At 49.7% G+C, this 20291-nt stretch overlaps 1 protein-coding gene and 1 long non-coding RNA gene across 17 annotated transcripts in view; one reads left to right on the forward strand and one right to left on the reverse strand.

The window, feature by feature from the left end:
• Ccdc187 (coiled-coil domain containing 187) overlaps positions 1 to 6257 on the reverse strand; it is a 56756-nt gene extending 50499 nt beyond the window's left edge. For 2 of the 13 annotated variants that reach the window (XM_030251795.1, XM_011239121.2), the window contains exons 1-2: positions 6175 to 6257; positions 2628 to 2809 (exon numbers count right to left, since the gene is read on the reverse strand). Coding sequence is in view for 6 of the 13 variants with exons in the window: in XM_011239119.2 (XP_011237421.1) it covers positions 294 to 436 (143 nt within the window). In the remaining 7 variants the exon portion in view is untranslated. Of the gene's footprint in view, positions 1 to 293; positions 763 to 2627; positions 2810 to 4910; positions 5241 to 6170 lie in introns of those variants that run through there. The other 11 variants (XR_866017.2, XR_866018.2, XR_866019.3 and 8 more) reach the window with 8 other exon arrangements.
• On the forward strand, positions 10 to 8097 carry Gm35807. Of its 4 annotated transcripts, XR_866055.2 has the most exons (4): positions 10 to 82; positions 2253 to 2428; positions 4982 to 6162; positions 6527 to 7117. It is a non-coding gene; the product is annotated as a predicted gene, 35807 (long non-coding RNA). The 4 variants fall into 4 exon arrangements; XR_374167.4 differs by lacking the exons at positions 10 to 82; positions 6527 to 7117 and adding an exon at positions 7758 to 8097 and having other exon boundaries at positions 760 to 2428; XR_374168.4 differs by lacking the exons at positions 10 to 82; positions 6527 to 7117 and adding an exon at positions 7827 to 8097 and having other exon boundaries at positions 760 to 2428.
• Positions 8098 to 20291: the final 12194 nt, after the last annotated feature.

The following is a 20291-nucleotide window of genomic DNA, read 5'->3' on the forward strand; positions in this document are numbered from 1 at the left end:
AGACAAGAGGAACCAGAAAATTCCTCCACCACATGGACATCTCCTGACATTCTCCCTCAGACACTAACCACAACCTTTTAAGGTAGGTACCATGATCAGTTTAATTTATGCACGAGAAAACTGAGGCTAGAGTAGCCATGTCAAAATCAAAGGTACAAGCAAGTTTTGGCCAGGGACCCACACACTCCACCTCTGTATCCTCCTACCTCCCATGAACAAGCTGCCCCTGAGGAAAGGTAACCACAAGACTACTAGCATTGCTGGTGCTCTTGTCCTGTCCACACAAACACTACCTGGGCTTGGTGCTGTCCTTCTGACCAGCCATTCTCCCCATGGCCTTGGGGGAGAAGAGGCCTTCTTGCTGGTTGCCCCTGGAACAGTTCTGCAGGGTTGCCCTTAAGGAGGTGGGCATCACACCCATGAGCGGAGTTGTCATTGCATCTGAGATAGGAGAGTACAGATGGCAAGCCACACCACCTGGGACCCTGGGTCTAACAGGATAATCACATGGTAGTCTGTAGGCCTACCACACAGCACCCATCAGGGACTGGACACTGCTTTGTTCTGGGTATTGTCCAGTGTGGGTCCCCTGATGCTCAGGACAGTCATTGAAGGAGGGTAGGGACAATGAGTTAACTAGCCTTGGGTAGACAATGGCTGTGGGATTTCCTGGTGAGCTGTTTGTCATGGGGTGGGAGAGAATTCCAGGTGGCCCATGACAGCATAATAACCCCGTGTCACTGAGTGTTAGCCTGTGGCTTCAACTCCTACTCATGGCTCTAGCTAGCAGACAGCTGCCCCTGACACTCTAGGGAGCACACACCCAACAGAGACTTCTGGAAGTCGATATGATGGGAAGATTGGGATTCTGGTCAGTAAGCCCTGTGGTCAGCACAGTTCCAAGGACAAAAGACTCAAATCCCAGCTCTAATCCCAGTCTAAGGCTAACCTTGGACAGGAGAGACCACACCCCACCCTGAGGACTGTGAACACCCCATAAACCCTCTGCTGTCTTGCCTCTCCCCTGTTGGCTGGGAAGCGAAGGTGTGAACAGAACCCTGCTTAGCTTGAAGCTTTTCTTCCGAAGCATTTCCAAAGAACAGAAGACTAGGCAGCATGATGAAAACCCAAGACTTGATTTTTCTTTTCCTTAATGGCACTAGAGATGGTTTGCAGGGCTTGTATATGTTATATATGTTAGCTCTTACCACTGAGCTAGCTAGCCTTCATTCTTGAGACTGTTTCTAAAGGGTCTGATCTAGGGAAGGGACATGAATCCCTGGAGACAATAACCCAAGGACAGACCTCCTGAGTGTGAGAGGAGACTACTTTCATGCCACCAACTCCTAGGCTCTCCCTCATAGCCAGAACATTCTAGTACCGAATAGGTAGGGTCCAGAGTCAAGTTCCAGTATCCTGGGCACATCTGGTGCCAACTTTTCTATCTACCACTTTCCCCAAGACTGAGGGAGAGGAGGCCTTCCAATTGACTGTCCCTGGGGCAGGTCTGCAGAGCTAACCTTAGGGAAATGGGCAGCATGCCCATGACGGGGATCTGACTTTGCTGAGGCAGGAGGATGTGGGAGGTGAGCTCTGCCACCTAGGGGCCCAGGTGAACTTATGCGTGTGTTCCTATTGGCAATAGTTGACTGCCCTAGCCTAGATCAGCCCTGCTGGGCCTCATCTACTCCCATGGCCCTGGAGCAGATCCCACTCATATGTTCCCTAATGGCACCAGTGGTCTCTGTAAGTGAACTTTAGGACAGCATCAAGTATAGTTTGTTGTCTAGAAAACACAAAGGCCTAGATCCCCGTGCTCCAAGGGATGGCATGTACCTCCTAGGACAAGACAGTCAGCTAGGCTTATACCAGACTGCTGCATTCTAGCCCAAGTCAAGACATGAGGAAGCTGGATCACCCAACTCTAGGGTCTTAAGAGAGCTCTGCTTCAGAATTCTCTGTTCCATAGATCCTCCTGGGAACATCCTTGGTGGCCTTTGCTAGCCTGTCTCCCACCTGCTGCCTGCAAGATAGGGGTCACCCCTGCGGTGCCAGGGCTATCCAAACTCTCAGGGTTTGGACCTTTATTGTGAAATGGTTTCCTTCAAGATTAAAACATTCCAAACTAAAGGGAAGCTCCTAAAACAAGGAGGTGAACAACTCACAATAGCTTCAGGAAGTCCCTGAAACTGACCAGATTTACTCAGTGGTAATAAAGACTGCGGAGAGTCACTCTTGCCTACTGAAACCAGACCAACTTTCTGGGAGAAGCAGAAACCAGTCGAGCAGCCTAGAAGAGTTTTAGACCAGAGGATACTCTCCGACCTGTTGAGCTGCCTGCAGACTGTACAGATTCCCAGCACTGTGAACTGTCACCCATGCCGGGGTGGACCTTGGTCGTGCAGCTGTCTGAGTCATTTCTGCTCCTGTAAGTAACCCTTCATCCATTTTCCTGTAACTAACTTCAATAAAACTCACTGCTTCACCAAGTTGGACTTGGTGGAATCCCTACTTTTGTCTGGCATGAGTCTGACATGGTCTGTCTATCTGGAGTGAGTAGAAGGAGAATGTTGCATCTCCCTAGGAAACATTTTGTCACACAACAAACAACCTTGAATAACAGTTACCTTTGGCACAAAGGAGCTGATGAAGTCCTGTTAATGTTCTCCTAGTGGCAAGGAACAGGGTGCTTCTGAGAAGGGGAGACAGAATTTCCTCACTGGCTAGCAACCCTGCTTCCCACCCACAGGAAGCTGCTTAGGGGCCGAGCTGGGGCCGAGCTGTCTCCACCAACTGAGGCATGACTTGTCTGGAAAAAAAAAAGCCACACCATAAACAAAACAGATTAGCCAGAGCCAGTACGTGGCTGTCGCTCTGAACTGAGTTATTACAACAAAAGCCCTGTGAGCAGAAAAATAATACCCAGGATGCAAAGCAGCAGCAGCAGCCTGCAGACTGGCTCCCACACACCCTGTCTGCTGCCACCATCCTTCAGGCTGGGAGTTCCTATCCTTCTGTGTGTCCCATGCTACCCCACAGGCTTGGCACTCTGCCCTTCCTAGTCTCTTTCAGCGTTGGCATACAATGGCTCAGTGAAGATGGCTGCTACATCCTTCTCACAGTCCAGGCTCACCAGAGGCCTCAGCTGCACCTCATAAACCTCTGCTGATACCCAGACCACGGCAGGATAAAACCTGCAGACTGCCCACCCTGCCCTAGGACTGCCACAGCAGCTGGCATGACAGAACTCTGTACTGTGTGTCTGCCACAGGGTAGTTAGGAGCAAGGCTTCATGGCCTCTGGGCAGACCATAGCCCAGGAAAAAGAGCACACATGCCCCATTCAGGCCAGGCCTGCACTTAACTGCCAGCAGCATCTCAGCCAACCTGGAAGCTCACTACAAGGCTCTGGAGGTCTGAGCCCCTCAGCACCCTGCTCCTGGGCTCCTGACACTTACCAACCTACCATCCTCTCTGTCTCCACAGGTATAAAGCAGCAGCTTAGCTCTAGAGGCCACACAGGCCCCCACTCACCCTGCCTCCTCCTTCACCTCTCTCGGGAGGGTACCTCCCCTCTACCATCCTACTGTGTGACCAGGGGTCCCACACTGATACCACACTGGCTGTACCTGCCAGCTTCCCTCTGCCATCCTCAAAGGGCAGGACTCCTCAGGGACGTGCACAGCCTTGCTAGCAGCTAGCTCTGGCCACGTCCCTTTCATAGCATTCACAGAGACCCCTGAAAGGCTGGGGACTATCTTAGCCACTGATGGCTCTGACCTTGACAGCTCTATAATGCCCACTGACCAGAGGAACCAAGTCACATGTCTAAGGTCCTGGCAGGGTCATATCCAGAATACCAAATCCTCTCTACAATTCACCATACCCCTGCAGCCAGCAGCAGCAGCAGCAGCAGCCACCTGAGGGTCCTTGGGACCGTGCAGAATTTCACCTAAGGGACAGCTTGTTATCAGGAAAAGGATAGGAGGAAAATCCAGCAGAATAGTCACATGCCGTCTGTCCAGCAGAAAGAGGTCTCTGGTCAGTGGCCTCAGGCAAGTTCATTTAGAGTCCTGGGCCTTAGTCTGCTCCTTAGTAGAGTGGGCAGAGTCTTAGCAGGGCTCCTGGGAGGTCAGCATTGCATAGATTACAAGGTGCTCACCTAGCTGGGCTTAGAATTTTTGCCTGTCTGTCTGTCTGTCTGTCTGTCTGTCTGTCTATGCATGCCAGAACCCAGACCACTGTCCAGTTCTTCTATGGACCACCTAGGTACAGCTATGAGTGACAGTTACCCCGCAGCATAGCCAATAGGCACCTCCCCTCAGCCCCATGCAGGCTTCAGCCAACGGCATATGCTATATTTAGGCTGCAGTCTGGGTGGGCAGTGGCAGCGTGGGGAGGGGCTTCCTTCTGAAGCCTGCAATGATTCTAATTAGCCCCATTGTTTATTTCTCACCCCCTCCTCCCTGGAAAAGCAAATCCCAGAGCAGGCTAGGGCAGTCAGCAAAGCGTGAGGGGAGCAGGGCACCACACCCATCACAGTAGCATGGTATCGCAGTGTATTCCACAGCAACAGTGACTCAGGTCTGGCGTCCTCACGTTGGCATGGCACCCAACCGCCAACAAGACCGCCCAGACTGCAGCCTGATCAGCATCCCCAGCTGCCACAGCCCTGCCCTGAACACACCATAATACTGACAGCCAGGAAAAGGAGCAGAGTCTCTGGCTTCTAACAAAAGCATCCTGGTCTCCCCGGACCAAAGCAGGTCAGAGCTGGGAATAACCAGCAGATGGCAGGTACACCCTGATACAAAGCACCAATCTCTTCCATGACACACAATATACACACCATACACATAGCACACAGAAACACACACACACACACACACACACACACACACACACACACACCTGCTACGCAGGTCCAGCCAGCTCTGTGGCTACAGGTTTTGATTTGGTTGCCCATCTTTCTATCCCCACAGCCGATTCCAACTGTCTGCTCTCCAGGGAAGCTAACTGATGCCTCAGGCTGATCTGAGCCCCAGGAAACAATGGCCTCACAGAGGTGGCAGATGCAAGCATGCCCAACACAATAGAAGCGATTTGGGAAGGATGGTACCATGCAGGGAGGCAGATGCATATGCTGAAAGGATGGAGATGAAACAGAGATGTGGATCGGACAAATGCCTGTCTTCTCCTCAGAGGAGGTGGCAGGAAATGCAGGCACAGATGCAAGGAGTGCCCCTCCAGCCCACTCCTACAGTTCAGTTCCTGCAAAGCTCCTCCCTCTGCTAAGAACCAAAAACTGTGACACAACAACCCAATAAACCTTGGGAGACACTGTCCTTGCCCCACTAAGGTCCCCAGCAGGACCAGGGACCCATGCTGTCAGAGTGAAGGCAACAAGAAGAAACCCCCATTACTAGTGCAAGCCTCAACAGGGCCTGCCAGCCCTTTCTATTGTCCCTCAGCGCCACCTTCCATAGCCAACAACAGCAATCCCTGCTGAATAGGCTCTGGTAGTCCGGTTTCTGTGGACAACGGTTCTTAATAGGCCACCACCTGGGGCATTCAGACCCTTGCCAGCATACCACTAAGCTCTGGCTCCTTGCCGAAAGCCATGAGAGAACCTCTGTCACCATAGCCATAAAAGGAAGAGCAGAGATCCACCTCCGTACAACCTCCTGGAACCTGAAGCCCTCAGAGCTCTGCTCCTAGGGGCTTGCAATATGCCAGCTCCTGGCCAGGGAACATCCATCCGAAAGGAGCCCGTGGGCACCCCTCTCTGAAGGGTTCAGAACGGGGATCTGATAAGCACCAGCTCTGGGGTTCCACAGCTGTCTTAGCCCTTAACACAGACACCCCCTCCAGGGGCAAGAGGCATTCCAGCGGGACTATTAGCCAAGTGGCAGTGCCTACAGCCCTCCAACGGACACCAAAATCTAGTGCAGGGGACTCCTAACAGTGGGCCCTGAGGCCAGTGATGGGCAACCTGCAGGACGGAGGACAAGATGGCTCCAACTCCAACAAAGCTAAGAAGCCTAACTCTTCTCCTGTCCACCTCTCCAGTGCCACCCTCTCCCTTACCATGCTGCTGAATCTTGCCCCTTCCCCTAAAGAATTGCAGGAGACTGGGCAAGGATCTGGTGCCACCCTCTCCCAGGTACTCACTCACTGGAAGGGCAGCTGGGAAGGGCAAGCGCCTGGGAGCAGGAGTGTGGGTGGGTATCTGAGAACCCAGGGCTGGAGTCAGTGAGGGAGGCAGACTTGTGCAAGGGTTGCCAGAGAAACCTGGCTCCTCCCCCCAATCCCTGCTTAGCACCTGGGAGGCTGAGTGCCAGGGGCCTTATCTGTGCAGCTGCCCCATGTGGGCTTATAGGCAGCTGCCCCATGTGGGCTTATAGGCAGAGTACAGCAGGGTAAACCTGGCCCCTGAAGGTGAGGAAAGACTGAGAGGTTGAACTAAGCAAGGAAGGGTTTGTGCACACCACTGAGGCACCTCCACCCTCTCTGCTCCCCTGGTCCAGAGCTCTCCCCAGGTCCTGGCGCTGACTCAGCTCATGGTTGCTTCATGCTGCCTGCTGCAGGCATACTCCTAGCTCTTGACTCCGCAGCAGCAGCCCGGCCACTTGAAAGCCTGCAGGATCCCAGAATGCCAACAGGCAGCTTCTGAAACACGGACTCAGGCAGAAGAGCCAAGCCCTGGAGAGAAGCCAGGGAACTTTTTATGTGGGTAAACAGTTAGATATGGCACAAGGTCCCTCTGGTAATACCAAATTCAAAGCCTGCAGAGCCGCTATTGTAGCTGGAGTGGGTGTCCTTGGGACAGTGACAGGAGGCTGTTGGAATAGCAGGATGCTGGGCTCAGGCCCTGCCCAAACCCTGCCACTTTAAGTCGCACATGCTGTGACACTTGACCTTTCCACTGGGGTGCTAATGTGCAAGACTACGCTGTTAGTCTGATTTCCTTTCCCTGTTCCTTGGACACCAGACAGCAGCCTGGTGAAGGTTCTCTCCACCTGCAACTTCCAGTGACGCCAGCAGGTGGTGCCCTCTCCCCAAACTGTTTGTGGAGTTCTCCAATTGCAGATGCCACCAAAGGACACAGAGCACCCCTCCCACCCAAAAAGCACTTCAGAAAAAAAAAATTTTTTTTTTAATCAGGAAATTCCTCAGCTGGGAGCAGGGTGGTGGTGGCCATAATCCCAGCACTTGGGAGAGAGAGGCAGGTGGATCTCTGGGTTCGAGGCAGTTCCAGGACAGCCAGGGCTACACAGAGAAATCCTGTCTCAAAAAGAAAGAAAAAGAGAGAGAGAGAGAGAGAGAGAGAGAGAGAGAGAGAGAGAGAGAGAGAGAGAGAGAGAGAGAGAGAGGAAAGAAAAGGAAAGAAAAGGAAAGGAAAGGAAAGGAAAGGAAAGGAAAGGAAAGGAAAGGAACTAAGAAAAAAAGAAAGAAATTCCCTTAGGTATTCAAGAAAATATGGTTTGGGGCAAAGATTGGAAGATAGCCTTGCTCCTGGGATGCACAGGGCACTCCTTGTCCCTTAGTAGAACCACGGCAGTGAGGCAGGTAGGGACTCGTCCCTGGGCCCTTGGGTAGAGAACTCAATGCTGTCCTAGGCATAGCCCCTCCGTCTGCCGCAAGACCACACTCAAGGTGGCTCCTGCCCTAGGCAGGCAATCCTGGGAGGGTGGCTTCTGTAGTCTGGAGTTCTGGGGACCTGCAAAGGGTCAGCCCAGTCATCATCTATATTCTCAGTGGGGGCCAAGACTTGGATGCATCTGACCCAAGGCTAAGCACAGAGGCTGAGCTGGAGGTTTTTTACAGCAATTTGACACACGGGCCCAGGGTAACCCCTGGGAAAAGAAAGTCCTGGGTCTAAAAGAAATCAAAGTGAGCAAATCATGGGAGCAGCAAGTCAGCAAGCAGCAAGCCAGCAAACAGAACTTCCATGGCCTCTGCACCAGCCCAGCAAGCAGACTTTCCACAGCCTCTGCACCAGCTCCTGCCTCCAGGTTCCCACCCAGTTTGAGTTCCTGCCTTGGCTTCCTTTAAAGGACTGTGATTCAGGATATTCGAGCCAAATAAACCCTTCTCTCCCCAAGTTGCTTTTGGTCATGGTGTTTCATCACAGCAATAGAAACCCCAACTAAGACAAAGGTCAATCTGTGAGGTACCGAAATTCCTGAGAGAGACCCTGGGTCATACCCCACCAGCAGCAACATCCTCACCCTGTGTCACTGAGGCTCATCTGCAGTGCGGCCTTGGCTCCGGCCTCACTTCCCGAAAGTGATGGCCTTTATACCATGCAAGTGACAAAATGTTCTCTAGAGTGGAAAGATGAAACACATATGTCCCATGTCAGACCAAAGTACGGCCATCACCAAAGTCCAGCTTAGGGAACAACGGGTTTTATTCGTTGTTATTTACATGAGGGGTTATTTATAGGAGCAGAAATGACTCAAAGACAGCTGTATCACCAAGGCCCACCGCACCACTCGTGACTGCTCACAAAGCTGGGAAGCCTTAGAGTCTGCAGGCAGCTCAACAGGTTGGAAAGTGACTCAGTTTACACCTCTTCCAAGCAGCTGCACGGGCCTCAAGTCTTTACAGCTTGGGTCCTCTAAGAGGGCTTCTTAGCTTTTGTTGCTTTCTCTAGCAGGAAGAGGGCCTAGTGAATCTGGTTAGTTTCAGGGACTTCCTGAAGCTATTTTGAGTTGTTTGCCTTCATGTTTAAGGTGATTCCTACAGGATGGAATGTTTCAATCTAGGAGGAAACTGTTGTACAACATGCCAGCTTTGCAACTGGGTTGCTGAATACTTGAGTACAATGCTGGAGTTGTCCAATGGGTGTTTCCATGTCACAGGCATTGGACAGGTAAGGAGTGAGACCATACAGATCTTTGCCAAAGTCAGAGGGCTTCAAGTTCAAAAGAAAAACAAGAGGGGTTTTTTAAGATTTATTTTTTGTTTATGCGTATGAAATTTTTACATCCATACATGTATGTAAACCACATGTCTGCCTGTTGGATCCCTTAAAACTGGAGTTATGAATGAATGGTTGTGAGTCATTATGTGAGTATCGGGAATAGAACTCAGAACCTCTGCTAGAGCAACAGTGCTTCTAACCAACTGAGCCATGTGTCCAGCCCCACAAAAGTTATTTCTTTTCATTGACAGGTAATATGACCAAATTAGTTGGTCTCCCAAGTTTTAAAAGAACTCCCCATCGTATGGCTCTGGAGACTCTAGCCAGACTCTCCCACTCTGGTTCCTGGCAGTTTCTTCTTGGCCTAGCCACCTGTCTCTGCTGTTTTGTCTCTGATTGGCAGCTCTGGGAACATGGCTGTCCCTGTGGGGAATAAGAAGCCAGGCTGGAGCAGGCATGAACCTGACTCTCTACACAACAGTCAATACCTTCTTCTCCTAAGCAGAAAGAGTCAAGAGGCTCTAGGCATCTTCTCTGATGATGCTTTGATTCCAGGGCAGTTCATGTGCTTATATGACTTTAAGGCTTCAACAGATCAAAGAAAGATCCCAGAAAGTCCAGTTTGGAAACAAATGAATTTACTGAGCTTAATTTTAGAAGTGGGAGTAACTTGTGAGCAGGTGTACCTCCAAGGAGGCCCATCTTGAGTTATCCTAACCTACAAGACCACGTGCGGCCTCAGAGGGAGGGAGTGGTAGCCTGAGTCTGAGGTGAAGGCCTTGTGGCCCTCCTCTGTCCTGATCACCATAGACCTACTAACTAACTATACTGTTTAGTTCATTTCTATGACCGGATCAAAGTCTCCTATGGGTCACAGCATTACTGTTTTACATGATGATTGTCATTGAGCGTCAAGGAAACAGCCATGTCCAGCACCCACCCAGTTACCCATTTCCATAATGGTTGTCCTTAACTGTCTTCCCCAAGTCTGCTTTTGCTCTCCCATCCCTACACTCACCTGCTCTAAGCCAGAAGGGACAAATTCCAAAGTCCTCAGGGTGTTGGGCTCACAGGGCTTCCAATACTACAGAATCTTCTGATTTGTTCCACACTGAATTGTAGTCCTCTACCCCAGACATAGCACCTCCAGATCTTATTATCCTACTTGTCCTGGAAGTCCCCATACTTCCCAGAAAGCGCCTGCTACTCCCTTTTCCCCTTCTCTTCTTTCTAGTTGGCCTCTTTAGGATTAGTGGAACATATTCTGCTAGTGGCTTCCTTCATGAGAACAGAAACTCTTCTGAGGTCTTTGTCCCATTCTCCATTAGAGCATTAGAGAAGTTAGTTTGGCTAGGTATAGAATTCTGAGAAGTGAAGGCATCTTATGTGGTCTTCCAGCACCTAGGATGTTTTTGAGAAGTCTAAAGCATATATAGATCCAAAGTCCAGGAAAGCTGGACTTTGTGGTACACACTTGTAATCCCAGCCCTTGGGAGACAAAGCAAGAAGATTGCTGCAATCTCAAGGCCATGTCTGATCTGCATAGTAGGTTCTAGCCCACAATGTAAGACCCTGTCTCAAAAAAAGGGTTGGGGGAAGCCTGTGTAAAATTTATAGAGGTCACATGGATGGCAATCATCAGGACCTTAGCATTTCTAACAAGTGTGTACATTCAATGGTGAAGATGAGAGGACCCTAACATAACAGAGGAAATACTTTTCTGCCAAAAGCCATGTTGTAAATGTCATACCTAAGGGCAGGGACCAAAAGATCTAACCATGAAGTCATGAAGATGGCTAATCCCTCCCTGGGCATCCTTGGCAGTTGGCTTACTCATAGTGTAAGTACTCATGGTTGCTCTTTGAGGTAGGAATCATGGCATGACTGTGGTGAGGGCTTAGAGGGAGCCTACAGAGGCAAATCCCACTGTGGTGGTTTAAATAAAAATGGCCCTCTTAAACCCATAGGGAGTGGTACTATTAGGAGGTGTGGCCTTGTTGGAGTAGGTGTGGTCTTATTGGAGAAAGTTTGTCACCCAGTGAGGCGTTGAGGCCTCAGATGATCAAGCCACACCCACTGTGGTATTCTCTTCCTGTTGCCTGCTGGTCTGAATGTAGAGCTTACAAATCCTCCAGCACCATGTCTGTCTGCTGCCATGCTTCTCACTATAATGGACTAAACCTCTGAAACTGTAAGGCAGCCCCAAGTAAATGTTTCCCTTTACAGTATTAGAGACCTTAACTAAGACACCTACCCAGCCAAAATATTGAAACAGCCAACCTGTGTTGTTGGGCTGGGATGGTGAAGACTGTCTTCATCCTTGAGGATCTGAGGATACGGGACATTATCTCCCCTCACCTCTAATCACCAATGCTGGAGAGTGACAGTGATGCTGTCCAACAGTCACATCAGATCCTCCAGGCTCCCTTCACCTCTAATCACCAATGCTGCCCCGCTAGAGCAGGGCAGGCTGGAGAGTGACAGTGATGCTGTCCAGCAGTCACATCAGATCCTCCAGGCTGAGGCCATTGTGGTGCTCAGGTTGACATGGCTCCAAGGCATCTTCCAAGCTATGATATGTGCTCGATCCATCTAGCACACTGAATTCAAAACATGCCACTGCGTGAAGCTATGGTACACATGGTCCCGTCCAGAACTAAGTTTTGTTCTCCTGCCCTACCCCTATAGGCATTCTTCTACGTCATAACCATTGGCTTCCACAGTGAGCAATGCTGCTGGACCAGTTGAGCAAAGAGGGTGCTGGCATCAGGTGACAGATCCATGTCTGACACTTGCCCAGCTGTGATTCTGAGGTCCTGTCCTTAACAATTCCAGAACCAATGGTCAGAAGTCTTGCTGGGTGTCCCCTTTCCAGCAAAAGCCACCTGCCATGGTGACAGAGGAGATTGGAATCTGATGACCTCAGGCTACAGAGGCAGCACAGTCCACACTAATGGCATGCTCTGATGATTAGCAGGGTGACTTAAAGCTTTGAGCATAACCTGGCACAGGAAAAGACTCATAGCAGGTCAGACTTTATATGAAGTGGCACGTGGACAGATGCATGTAGCAGGGATGGGTTCATTTCTAGCCCCAGACAGAGAATCATCATCATCATCAATCATCATCATCCAGACTCAAGGCCCACATAAGCAATGAGCACCCATATACTGCAATGGTCTGAATGTATCCCCCAAATTGATGTTGCAAGAAAGCCATTAAAGTGTGGTGGCACATGCCTTTAATCCCAGCACTTGGGAGGCAGAGGCAGGTGGATTTCTGAGTTCGAGGCCAGCCTGGTCTACAAAGTGAGTTCCAGGACAGCCAGGGCTATATAAAGAAACCCTGTCTCGAAAAACCAAAAAACCAAAACAAAACAAAACAAAAAGCCATTAAAGAAATAGATAGGGATGGGGTGAAGAAGTGACTCAGTGAGGCTGAGGGCCCCTTGCCTGCTTATTAATCTTTTCTTAAAGGTTTATTTTGCCTGCATGTATTCCTGCATGTCAGAACAGGGCATGGGATCCCATTACACATGCTTGTGAGCATGGCTCACAAGAGCACTGGCTACTACTCTTCCAGAGAACCTGGGTTCAGTTCCCAGCCCCGACATGACAGCTCATACCTTGTCTATAACTCCAAGTTCAGGGGATCTGGAACCTTCGGACATACGGGAAGGCAAACCACAAAAGCACATAAAATAAAAATTAATAAATCTTTTTTTTAATTAGATGAGGTCCTAAGAGTAAGATCCCAGTCTGCCAGGCCAGGGCCCTAATAAGAAGAGGTAGATGCCAGGGGGCTGGGAGATAGCTCAGCCTGTGAGCTATTTGAGCTTTCCTACTTACAGGAGGGGGTCATTTTGTCTTCTGTCCCATTCTCTTTGGTCTTTGGAAGTGTATAATTTTAAAGGCAAACTGGACAACTTATGGGACATAAATTCAAGACTACCTTGTGCTACAGAGACCCTGTGTCAAAAAATCTGTGCTGGCAGGTGGTGCCATGGGAGAAGGGGCTTGCTGCCAAGTCTGATGGCCTGAGTTCAATTCCCGAATCCTCCACATAGCAGAAGGGGAGAAACTATTCCCAAGAGTTGTCTTCTGACCTGCACACGCATGCTGTGGAACACACACACACACACTCAGGCTTACATGCACCATGCATGCACATGTAACATATAAATGAATGTGTAAACGAATGAAAGAATGAGTTTAATTTTTTAAAAAACCAACAATTTGCTTTTATTTTAAAAATGCTTCCAGAGGGTCAAGGTCAATACTTGGGATCCAATCTGGCCTCCCAGAAAGGAAGTAAAGATTGATAAGTAGGGGGACTGGAGTGACGGCTCAGAGGTTAAGAACACTGCTCTTCCAGAGGTCCTGAGTTCAATTCCCAGCAACCACATGGTGGCTCACAACCATCTGTAATGGGATCCCATGCCTTGTTCTGGCATGCAGGCATACATGCAGGCAAAATGCTGTATACATAATAAACAAACAAACAAACAAATAAATAATTTAAAAGATTAATGAGCAGGTCAGGGGCCCTCAGCCTCATCGATCTCCACTTGGATCCACATTCTAATTGGCTCTAGGCCCTGCGGCATCTTCACCTGTGGTAAGAACAGGCAGCTCTCCTCAGTTACAGAATCCCACTCTTAAGCTTCGGTACCTTGGTCCTGTTGGGGGTTGATTCTAATGCTTTTAATTAATCCAGCTCCCCAAATTGGGAATCTGTGTGTTCAAACGTTGAAGGTCCTTGTCCCCAACTGGTTTTTGATCGATCAATTAAGAGCCAACGGCCAATGGCTGGGCAGGAAGACTGAGGAAGACTGAGGTGGGAACTTAAGATTGCACAGACTAGGAACTGAGGAGAAGCAGGAGAGATCGCCATGACTGGGAAGAAGAAAGACCAGACCTAAAGGCCCACCAACATGTGAGAATCAGGGAAAGTGGCCACATGGGACACTTCCCCAATTATGCCTGGGGTTGCAGAGATGAAATATAGATTTGAAAAGATGTTAACTCAGAAGTACCAGAGGGGAGTGTTTGCTAGCAGCAGGAAGGATTAGAACTGCCCAGGCTTTGAGCTAGTCAAGGCATTTAAATTTTACTGGTGTGTATGTGTGTGTCTGTCTGTCTGTCTTTCATTTGAGAAACCAGATAGCTCCTGGGTGAGTACATGCCTGAGACATGTCAGGAGCACAGAGCAGGTTAGCTAAACTCACTGCAACATGGTCCTGCAAGGATATCTTTTTTTCTTGTTTCTTTCTTTTTTTTTTTTTTTCGAGACAGGGTTTCTCTGTGTAGCCTTGGCTGTCCTGGAACTCACTCTGTAGACCAGGCTGGCCTCAAACTCAGAAATCTGCCTGCCTCTGCCTCTGCCTCTGCCTCTGCCTCTGCCTCTGCCTCTGCCTCTGCCTCTGCCTCTGCCTCTGCCTCTGCCTCTGCCTCTGCCTCTGCCTCTGCCTCTGCCTCTGCCTCTGCCTCTGCCTCTGCCTCTGCCTCTGCCTCTGCCTCTGCCTCTGCCTCTGCCTCTGCCTCTGCCTCTGCCTCCCGAGTGTTGGGATTAAAGGCATTCGCCACTATGCCCGGTCACCTGCAAGCATATCTTAATTACTTTTTTAACATTGTGATAAAACATCAAGACCAAGGTGGTCTATAAAAGAAAGTGCTTAAACAAATTGGATTTGTTTGTTTGTTTGTTTGCTTGCTTCAGCAGGTTAGAATCCATGATGGCAGAGGGCTAAAGCAAAGGCAGGGCAGCACATCTTTATCTGCAACCAGGATACAGAAAGGACACTGGGAATGAGTGACAAGACTCTTTTGAAATCCCCACCACTCCTCCACAATACACCTCCTCGAACAAGGCCATACCTCCTAATCTTTCTCAGTTTCACCATCTAGAATCGACCACTCAAACACATGAGCCTGTGGGGTCAGGCTGTTCTCATTCAGACCAGCACAGTGAGGAAAAACTGAAGATCAAGTCAGTTGGCCAGCGTTGGCTTGTCCTTCGAGAGCAGGCTGAAAGAGAGCAGACAGGGGGCCACTGTGAAAGACCAGCCAGAAACTGGTCACCAGGCCTTGGGGTTGGGAGAAAAGAATGAGAAAAGAGACCCTCTGAAGGCGAGATAGAGAACAAGTCCTTTTTCCTGAGGTTGGCTAGTCAGACAGACATTGCACGGGGACTTCACAAAGCATGTGCCGCCACTGAGGAATGTCCTGTCGCACATGACTAGGGACCAGTGTCCACAGCCAGTAGCACATTGAGGCTTGAGTTTTGGAGCTTCAGGGGGATGTAAGGGACATCCCAGCTATGTCCTGAAAACCTTGTCTCTTCATCTCCTGCATCCTGGATCCCTACCTCTCTGCAGCCTGACTGTCCTGCTCAGAGTCCTTCAGATGTCCCCATGGGATGTCATCCTGCTCTCACCCATCCGAGATCCCATCCTGTGGTAAAGTGGCCCTTGTTCCCAAACAGCTGGGGCTAGGACCTGAATGAGATTAGATGGGCAGTTGTGGGAGGACCAAGGGTCACATGGCTTCCTTGTGTAGACAGAATTTTTCCAGGATCCTGGTTAAAAGACTCTTGCCTGGTAGCTCCAGAGGTGGCAAGTTCCCTGCGGTTTTTCCATCAAATGGAGCAGCTGTTCCAGAGAAGGAAGTAACCCCTGAGCCTACAGGTGGGGGTCTACGGATGCGGGGTGGGGGTTGGGGGGCTTCAGGGTGTGAATAGCTAAAGTGGGCTTGTCCCTTTCTCTGGCAGACAGATTACATTAGTGTGGCCTACTTTCTTCCCAGTACCACCGATCCTGAAGATACCCAGCCTGTTTTCACAGTGGCACAACCTAACATTTCCAACATTCCAGCCAAAACGTCAATGGGGCCAGGGGGAGAATGCCTGGCCATTCTCATGCCCCAGCTGAAACGAGATCCCAGCTGTGGTACTCATGCTAAATTCAGGAATCTGGTTCCGCACAGCTTAGGGACGGCGGAAACAATTTTTTCTACATTCCATACAGGACGCTGTCCAATCAGAAAAGAGACTGGCTCTGAACTCAGGCAGTGTTTGTATGTCAGCCCTAGGCTGGAAGCTGCTGTCGTCTGGAATGCACAATTCTGCCTCCATAGAAGCAAGTGGAGCCAGCTTCAGATCCACCGTCAGCGCCTGGCTGGGCAGCCACAGCAGGCGCCCACAGGAAGTGCACAAGACTGCCCTATTGTGTTTGTCCAGTCTGATGAGCTTTATCCATTTCAGCTGCTATAACAAAATGCTTCAGACTGTACAAGCTACAAACAACAGGAATTTGCTTTCTGCTCTAGAGGCTGGGAAGTCCGAGTTTAAGATGCTTGCATATTAGGTGTCTGGCCAGAGCTGCTCTCTGCCCTCAACACGGCACTTTCTTGTGTTCACATGGTGAAGATCAATGGGCAAAGGACAAATGACAGCTGGCTCCTCTGAATACTTTGGTGGGGTGGCTCAATCCTATTGATGGGGAGGGGTCCCTTCTGATTCAAACTTATCCCATAAGCCCACTTCTTCCTTCATTTTATTTTATTTTTACTTTATTTCTTTATCTATTTATTTACTTATTTATTTTTGTTTGTTTTGTTTTGTTTTGTTTTGTTTTGAGGCAGGGTTTCTCTATGTATCCCTGGCTATCCTAGAACTTACTCTGCAGACCAGGCTGAGCTCTAACTCAGAGATCTGCCTGCGTCTGCCTCCTGATGGCTGGGATCACCACCACCTGGCATCACTTTCTTTATTTGTATGTGTTTGGGTGTTTTGCCTGTGTGTGTGTGTATGTGCATCATGTATGTGCACTGATCATGCAGGCCAAAAGGAAACATTGGATACCCTGGGACTGAAGTTATAGGTGGTTGTGAGCATCCATGTGGATGCTAAGAATTGAGCTCAGGTCCTCTGAAAGAGGAACCAGTTAGTTCTCTTAACTGCTGAGCCAACTCTCCAGTTCTAGGTCCCACCTCTTAACACTATAAAATCAGGTTGTACTGATTTGGCCCAATGTGGTGAAAATCACAGTATTGTGTAAGTGAAAAAGGGTGGGTGGGTGATACATGCTAGTAGGCAGTCCATGGCCCACATTCAGTAACAGTCAGTGTGGGTGAGTAAACTGGACAGAAGGTGCAGTGGCTGAGTAGTTACACCTCAGAGGCACCCCCTGCATATGTGAGTATCACACTATTTAGACAATAGTGTTTGAAGATGCAAGAAAGGATCTCCAGAGGAGCCCAACCTGGATTAGGTTGACCCTAAAGGCAAAGACATGTGTCATTGTAAGACATGGGAAGGAGAGAAGGCTCCATGGAGGGCTGTGGTCACAAACCCAAGAATGTCTGCAGAGCCCAAAACTCTTTCTAATAAAGTTGGCTGTTGCTCTGAGTCTCTGGAATGAGCACGCCCTGGGCAAGTACACTTTGTGGAGTGGGTTCTGCTGGCATCTAGACCGGGGGCATCTAACCCTAGCATTATGGAGTTCTAAGTGTCTGTTTGAAGCCACCCAGTTTGTGGTGGTGCCAGCGCTGGGGCAACCATATGGAGCATATGGCTCTCCCTGGTCACATTTAATGAGTATTTACCATCCATTACAACCCTTCCTAGTGTGCTTCATCTCACGATTCTGGGAGGACAGAATAAGAACTGGGTGGTGCATTCGTGACAACACATCTAGGAGGGCCAGCAGGAATACAAAGATCCAGTCCACACTCCACTATCCCACTCCCAGCCTGGGGTATTTGAAGCCTGGAGAAGGCAAGAACCTACCCTACTGAGCTCTGTGACTGTCCCAGAGTAGTGGCGCATCTTCCTGACTCTGTTGGGTTTAGGCACCTTTCAAGTCTTTTCCACCACACACCCTTATTTGAAGCAACACACATGAACCAGTGGGCGATAGGTCCTAGTGAGTACACCCCTTTGTGTTACTCCCTGGCACTCTCTGGTAACTTGCCTGTGACACCACCTATTAGGGCACAGATGGGCAGGAAGTAGGACAAAGACAAGACTCACAAACCAGGAGGAAGTGTGTGGCCACTTCCTGCTTGGTCCACCTGCTCCAACAGGCCCCAGGAACAACCTGGGTGACAAAGCCTGCAACAGCCAGTGAGTGTGCCTCAGGAATGCTGCGCTGTCAGTGCCTCATGCTGACAGTGCATTCCATCTCACGTGGACTTAGAGCTATTTTCCTGTGTGTGTCTGTGTGCGTATGTCATCTTCCTGAGGCTCTCGTGGGTGGGACAGACTGTTTCCATCTTGGCTCCTATGGGGATGTGACATAGATCCATCTATCTACTTGCTACTATATTCACCAATGTTTTGAAGCTCCCAAGGGAACAGCAGTGGATGATTCTGTCACAGGAGGGTGTGTTTGATCAGGACAGCAGAAAGGAGCTCACGCCTACATTTAAGAAGCAAGTTGCTGGGCAGTGATGGCACACACCTTTAATCCCAGCACTTGGGAGGCAGAGGCAGCCAGATTTCTGAGTTCAAGGCCAGCCTGGTCTACAGAGTGAATTCCAGGACAGCCAGGGCTGCACAGAGAAACCCTGTCTCAAAAAAACAACAAAAACAAAAAAGACAAAAAAACAAAACAAAACAAAAAAACCAAAACAAACAAAAGAAGGAGAAGAAGAAACAGAAGCAAGTCTTTCTTCAAACCAGTGAACTTATTTAAGAGACCAGGGTAAAACTGAGTACAGTTCCTTACAGGTCTATCTGGCTCTATCCCCTCCCCTCTCTTTCCTGTCTGTCTTCCTGTCTCTCTTTCACAACAGTTTGGAATTCTTGGCACAGGGACAGGCTAGCCAGGTGCCCTTGTCCTCAGGTGTGGATTGACACCATAGACAACGGTCTTTAGGATGTTTATAGCCACCCCCACCCCCAAAGCCAGACAGAATCAGCTCTACTGGGAGAGGAGCCCTAGGAGGCATCAGGTAGAAGGCAGGGTCTAGACACCCATCACAGGGGTATTCTAATCCACTCCTGACCCAGGGTTATAGGTCCAGGGCAAGGTGAAGTTTAGGCCTGTGAAACTTTTGCCTTGTGTTCCCACACCCAGGGAGATGACCTGGAATGAGTCACTACTGCCACCTTGTGCATGCCACAGACCATCAAGTGACCACAGCAGGCACAAGTCGGTGACTGCAGGAAGTCACCTGGTAATGTGGTGTGAAGATGACTGGAGCTGACATGAACTCCTTGGCCCTCACTCACCTGACATGGGGCGGTGATGAAGTCACCTGTCTTCCACTCTTCCCCAGTATCAGTAACATAGCTAGGGGTTATTCCCACATGGAAAAGAATCTTCTTCTCTCAAATGTTCCATAGGGAGAAAACCACCATTCAGCTGCTGCAGAGACTTTATAGGTAGAGGATAACCAGGTCCTCGCTGTATACACGGGGGGCGGGAGGGGGGGGAGCTCCTTCGAAGGCTGAACCGAGTCTCTCTCTCTCTGCCCCTCCCTTCTCCCTCTCCCTCTCCTTCTGTGTGTGTGTCTGTGTGTTCATATGTGTGTGTGTGTGTGTGTGTGTGTGTGTGTGTGTGTTCAGAGCTAGCAGGAGGCCCACAGAGATGTGGGTTGATATCCCAAGGGTCCCTCTTCTTCTAGGCCCATCTTGCCCTTTCCCACAAGTGTCCCCAATGTTGGGCCTGCTTCTCCATGCCTACTCTTACTACATTCCACCTAAAGAGGCCTGTGATGGCAGAAGCTACCCTGGCTGTGTGGTAGAGTGTGTGCCAGGAGTGACTGTAGGGTTCCCCAGGATCAAATACAATTGTAATAGTCCTCTGATGCCAGAGGTACTCATTGTATGCCAGGAACCATAAGCACGACACAGGCCTCATCCTCATAGACCCTTTGTGGGTGACAGAACAGAAGCTTGGAGAAAGCAGTAGGGACAGAGATAGTTTTGAAGTTCGTGTCTTTTTTTTTTTTTTTTGGTTTTTCAAGACAGAGTTTCTCTGTATAGCCCTGGCTGTCCTGGAACTCACTTTGTAGACAAGGCTGGCCTTGAACTCAGAAATCTGCCTGCCTCTGCCTCCCAAGTGCTGGGATTAAAGGCGTGCACCACCATGCCCGGCAGTTCATGTCTTTCTAACACAGAAACTGAATCCTCAGACAGCTTGCTTCAGAGCTGACTCGCAACCTGTGGCCCTCTTCCTGACTCAAGGAAGAAGCAAATTTGTCCCCAGTAGAATGTTGTGGGCCTAACAACAGAACCCTGTAACATCACATATGGGGCTCATTGGTTTGGTCCTTGGCAAAGCTGGGGGCCCGCAGGGGCTTGTATTGCTGCAGTATGTCTCTAAGGGCCTCCTAAAACCAAGGCCTGGGAATCTAAGC

The sequence above is a fragment of the Mus musculus genome, chromosome 2, assembly GCF_000001635.26.
Source record: "Mus musculus strain C57BL/6J chromosome 2, GRCm38.p6 C57BL/6J".
Classification (NCBI taxonomy): domain Eukaryota; kingdom Metazoa; phylum Chordata; class Mammalia; order Rodentia; family Muridae; genus Mus; species Mus musculus.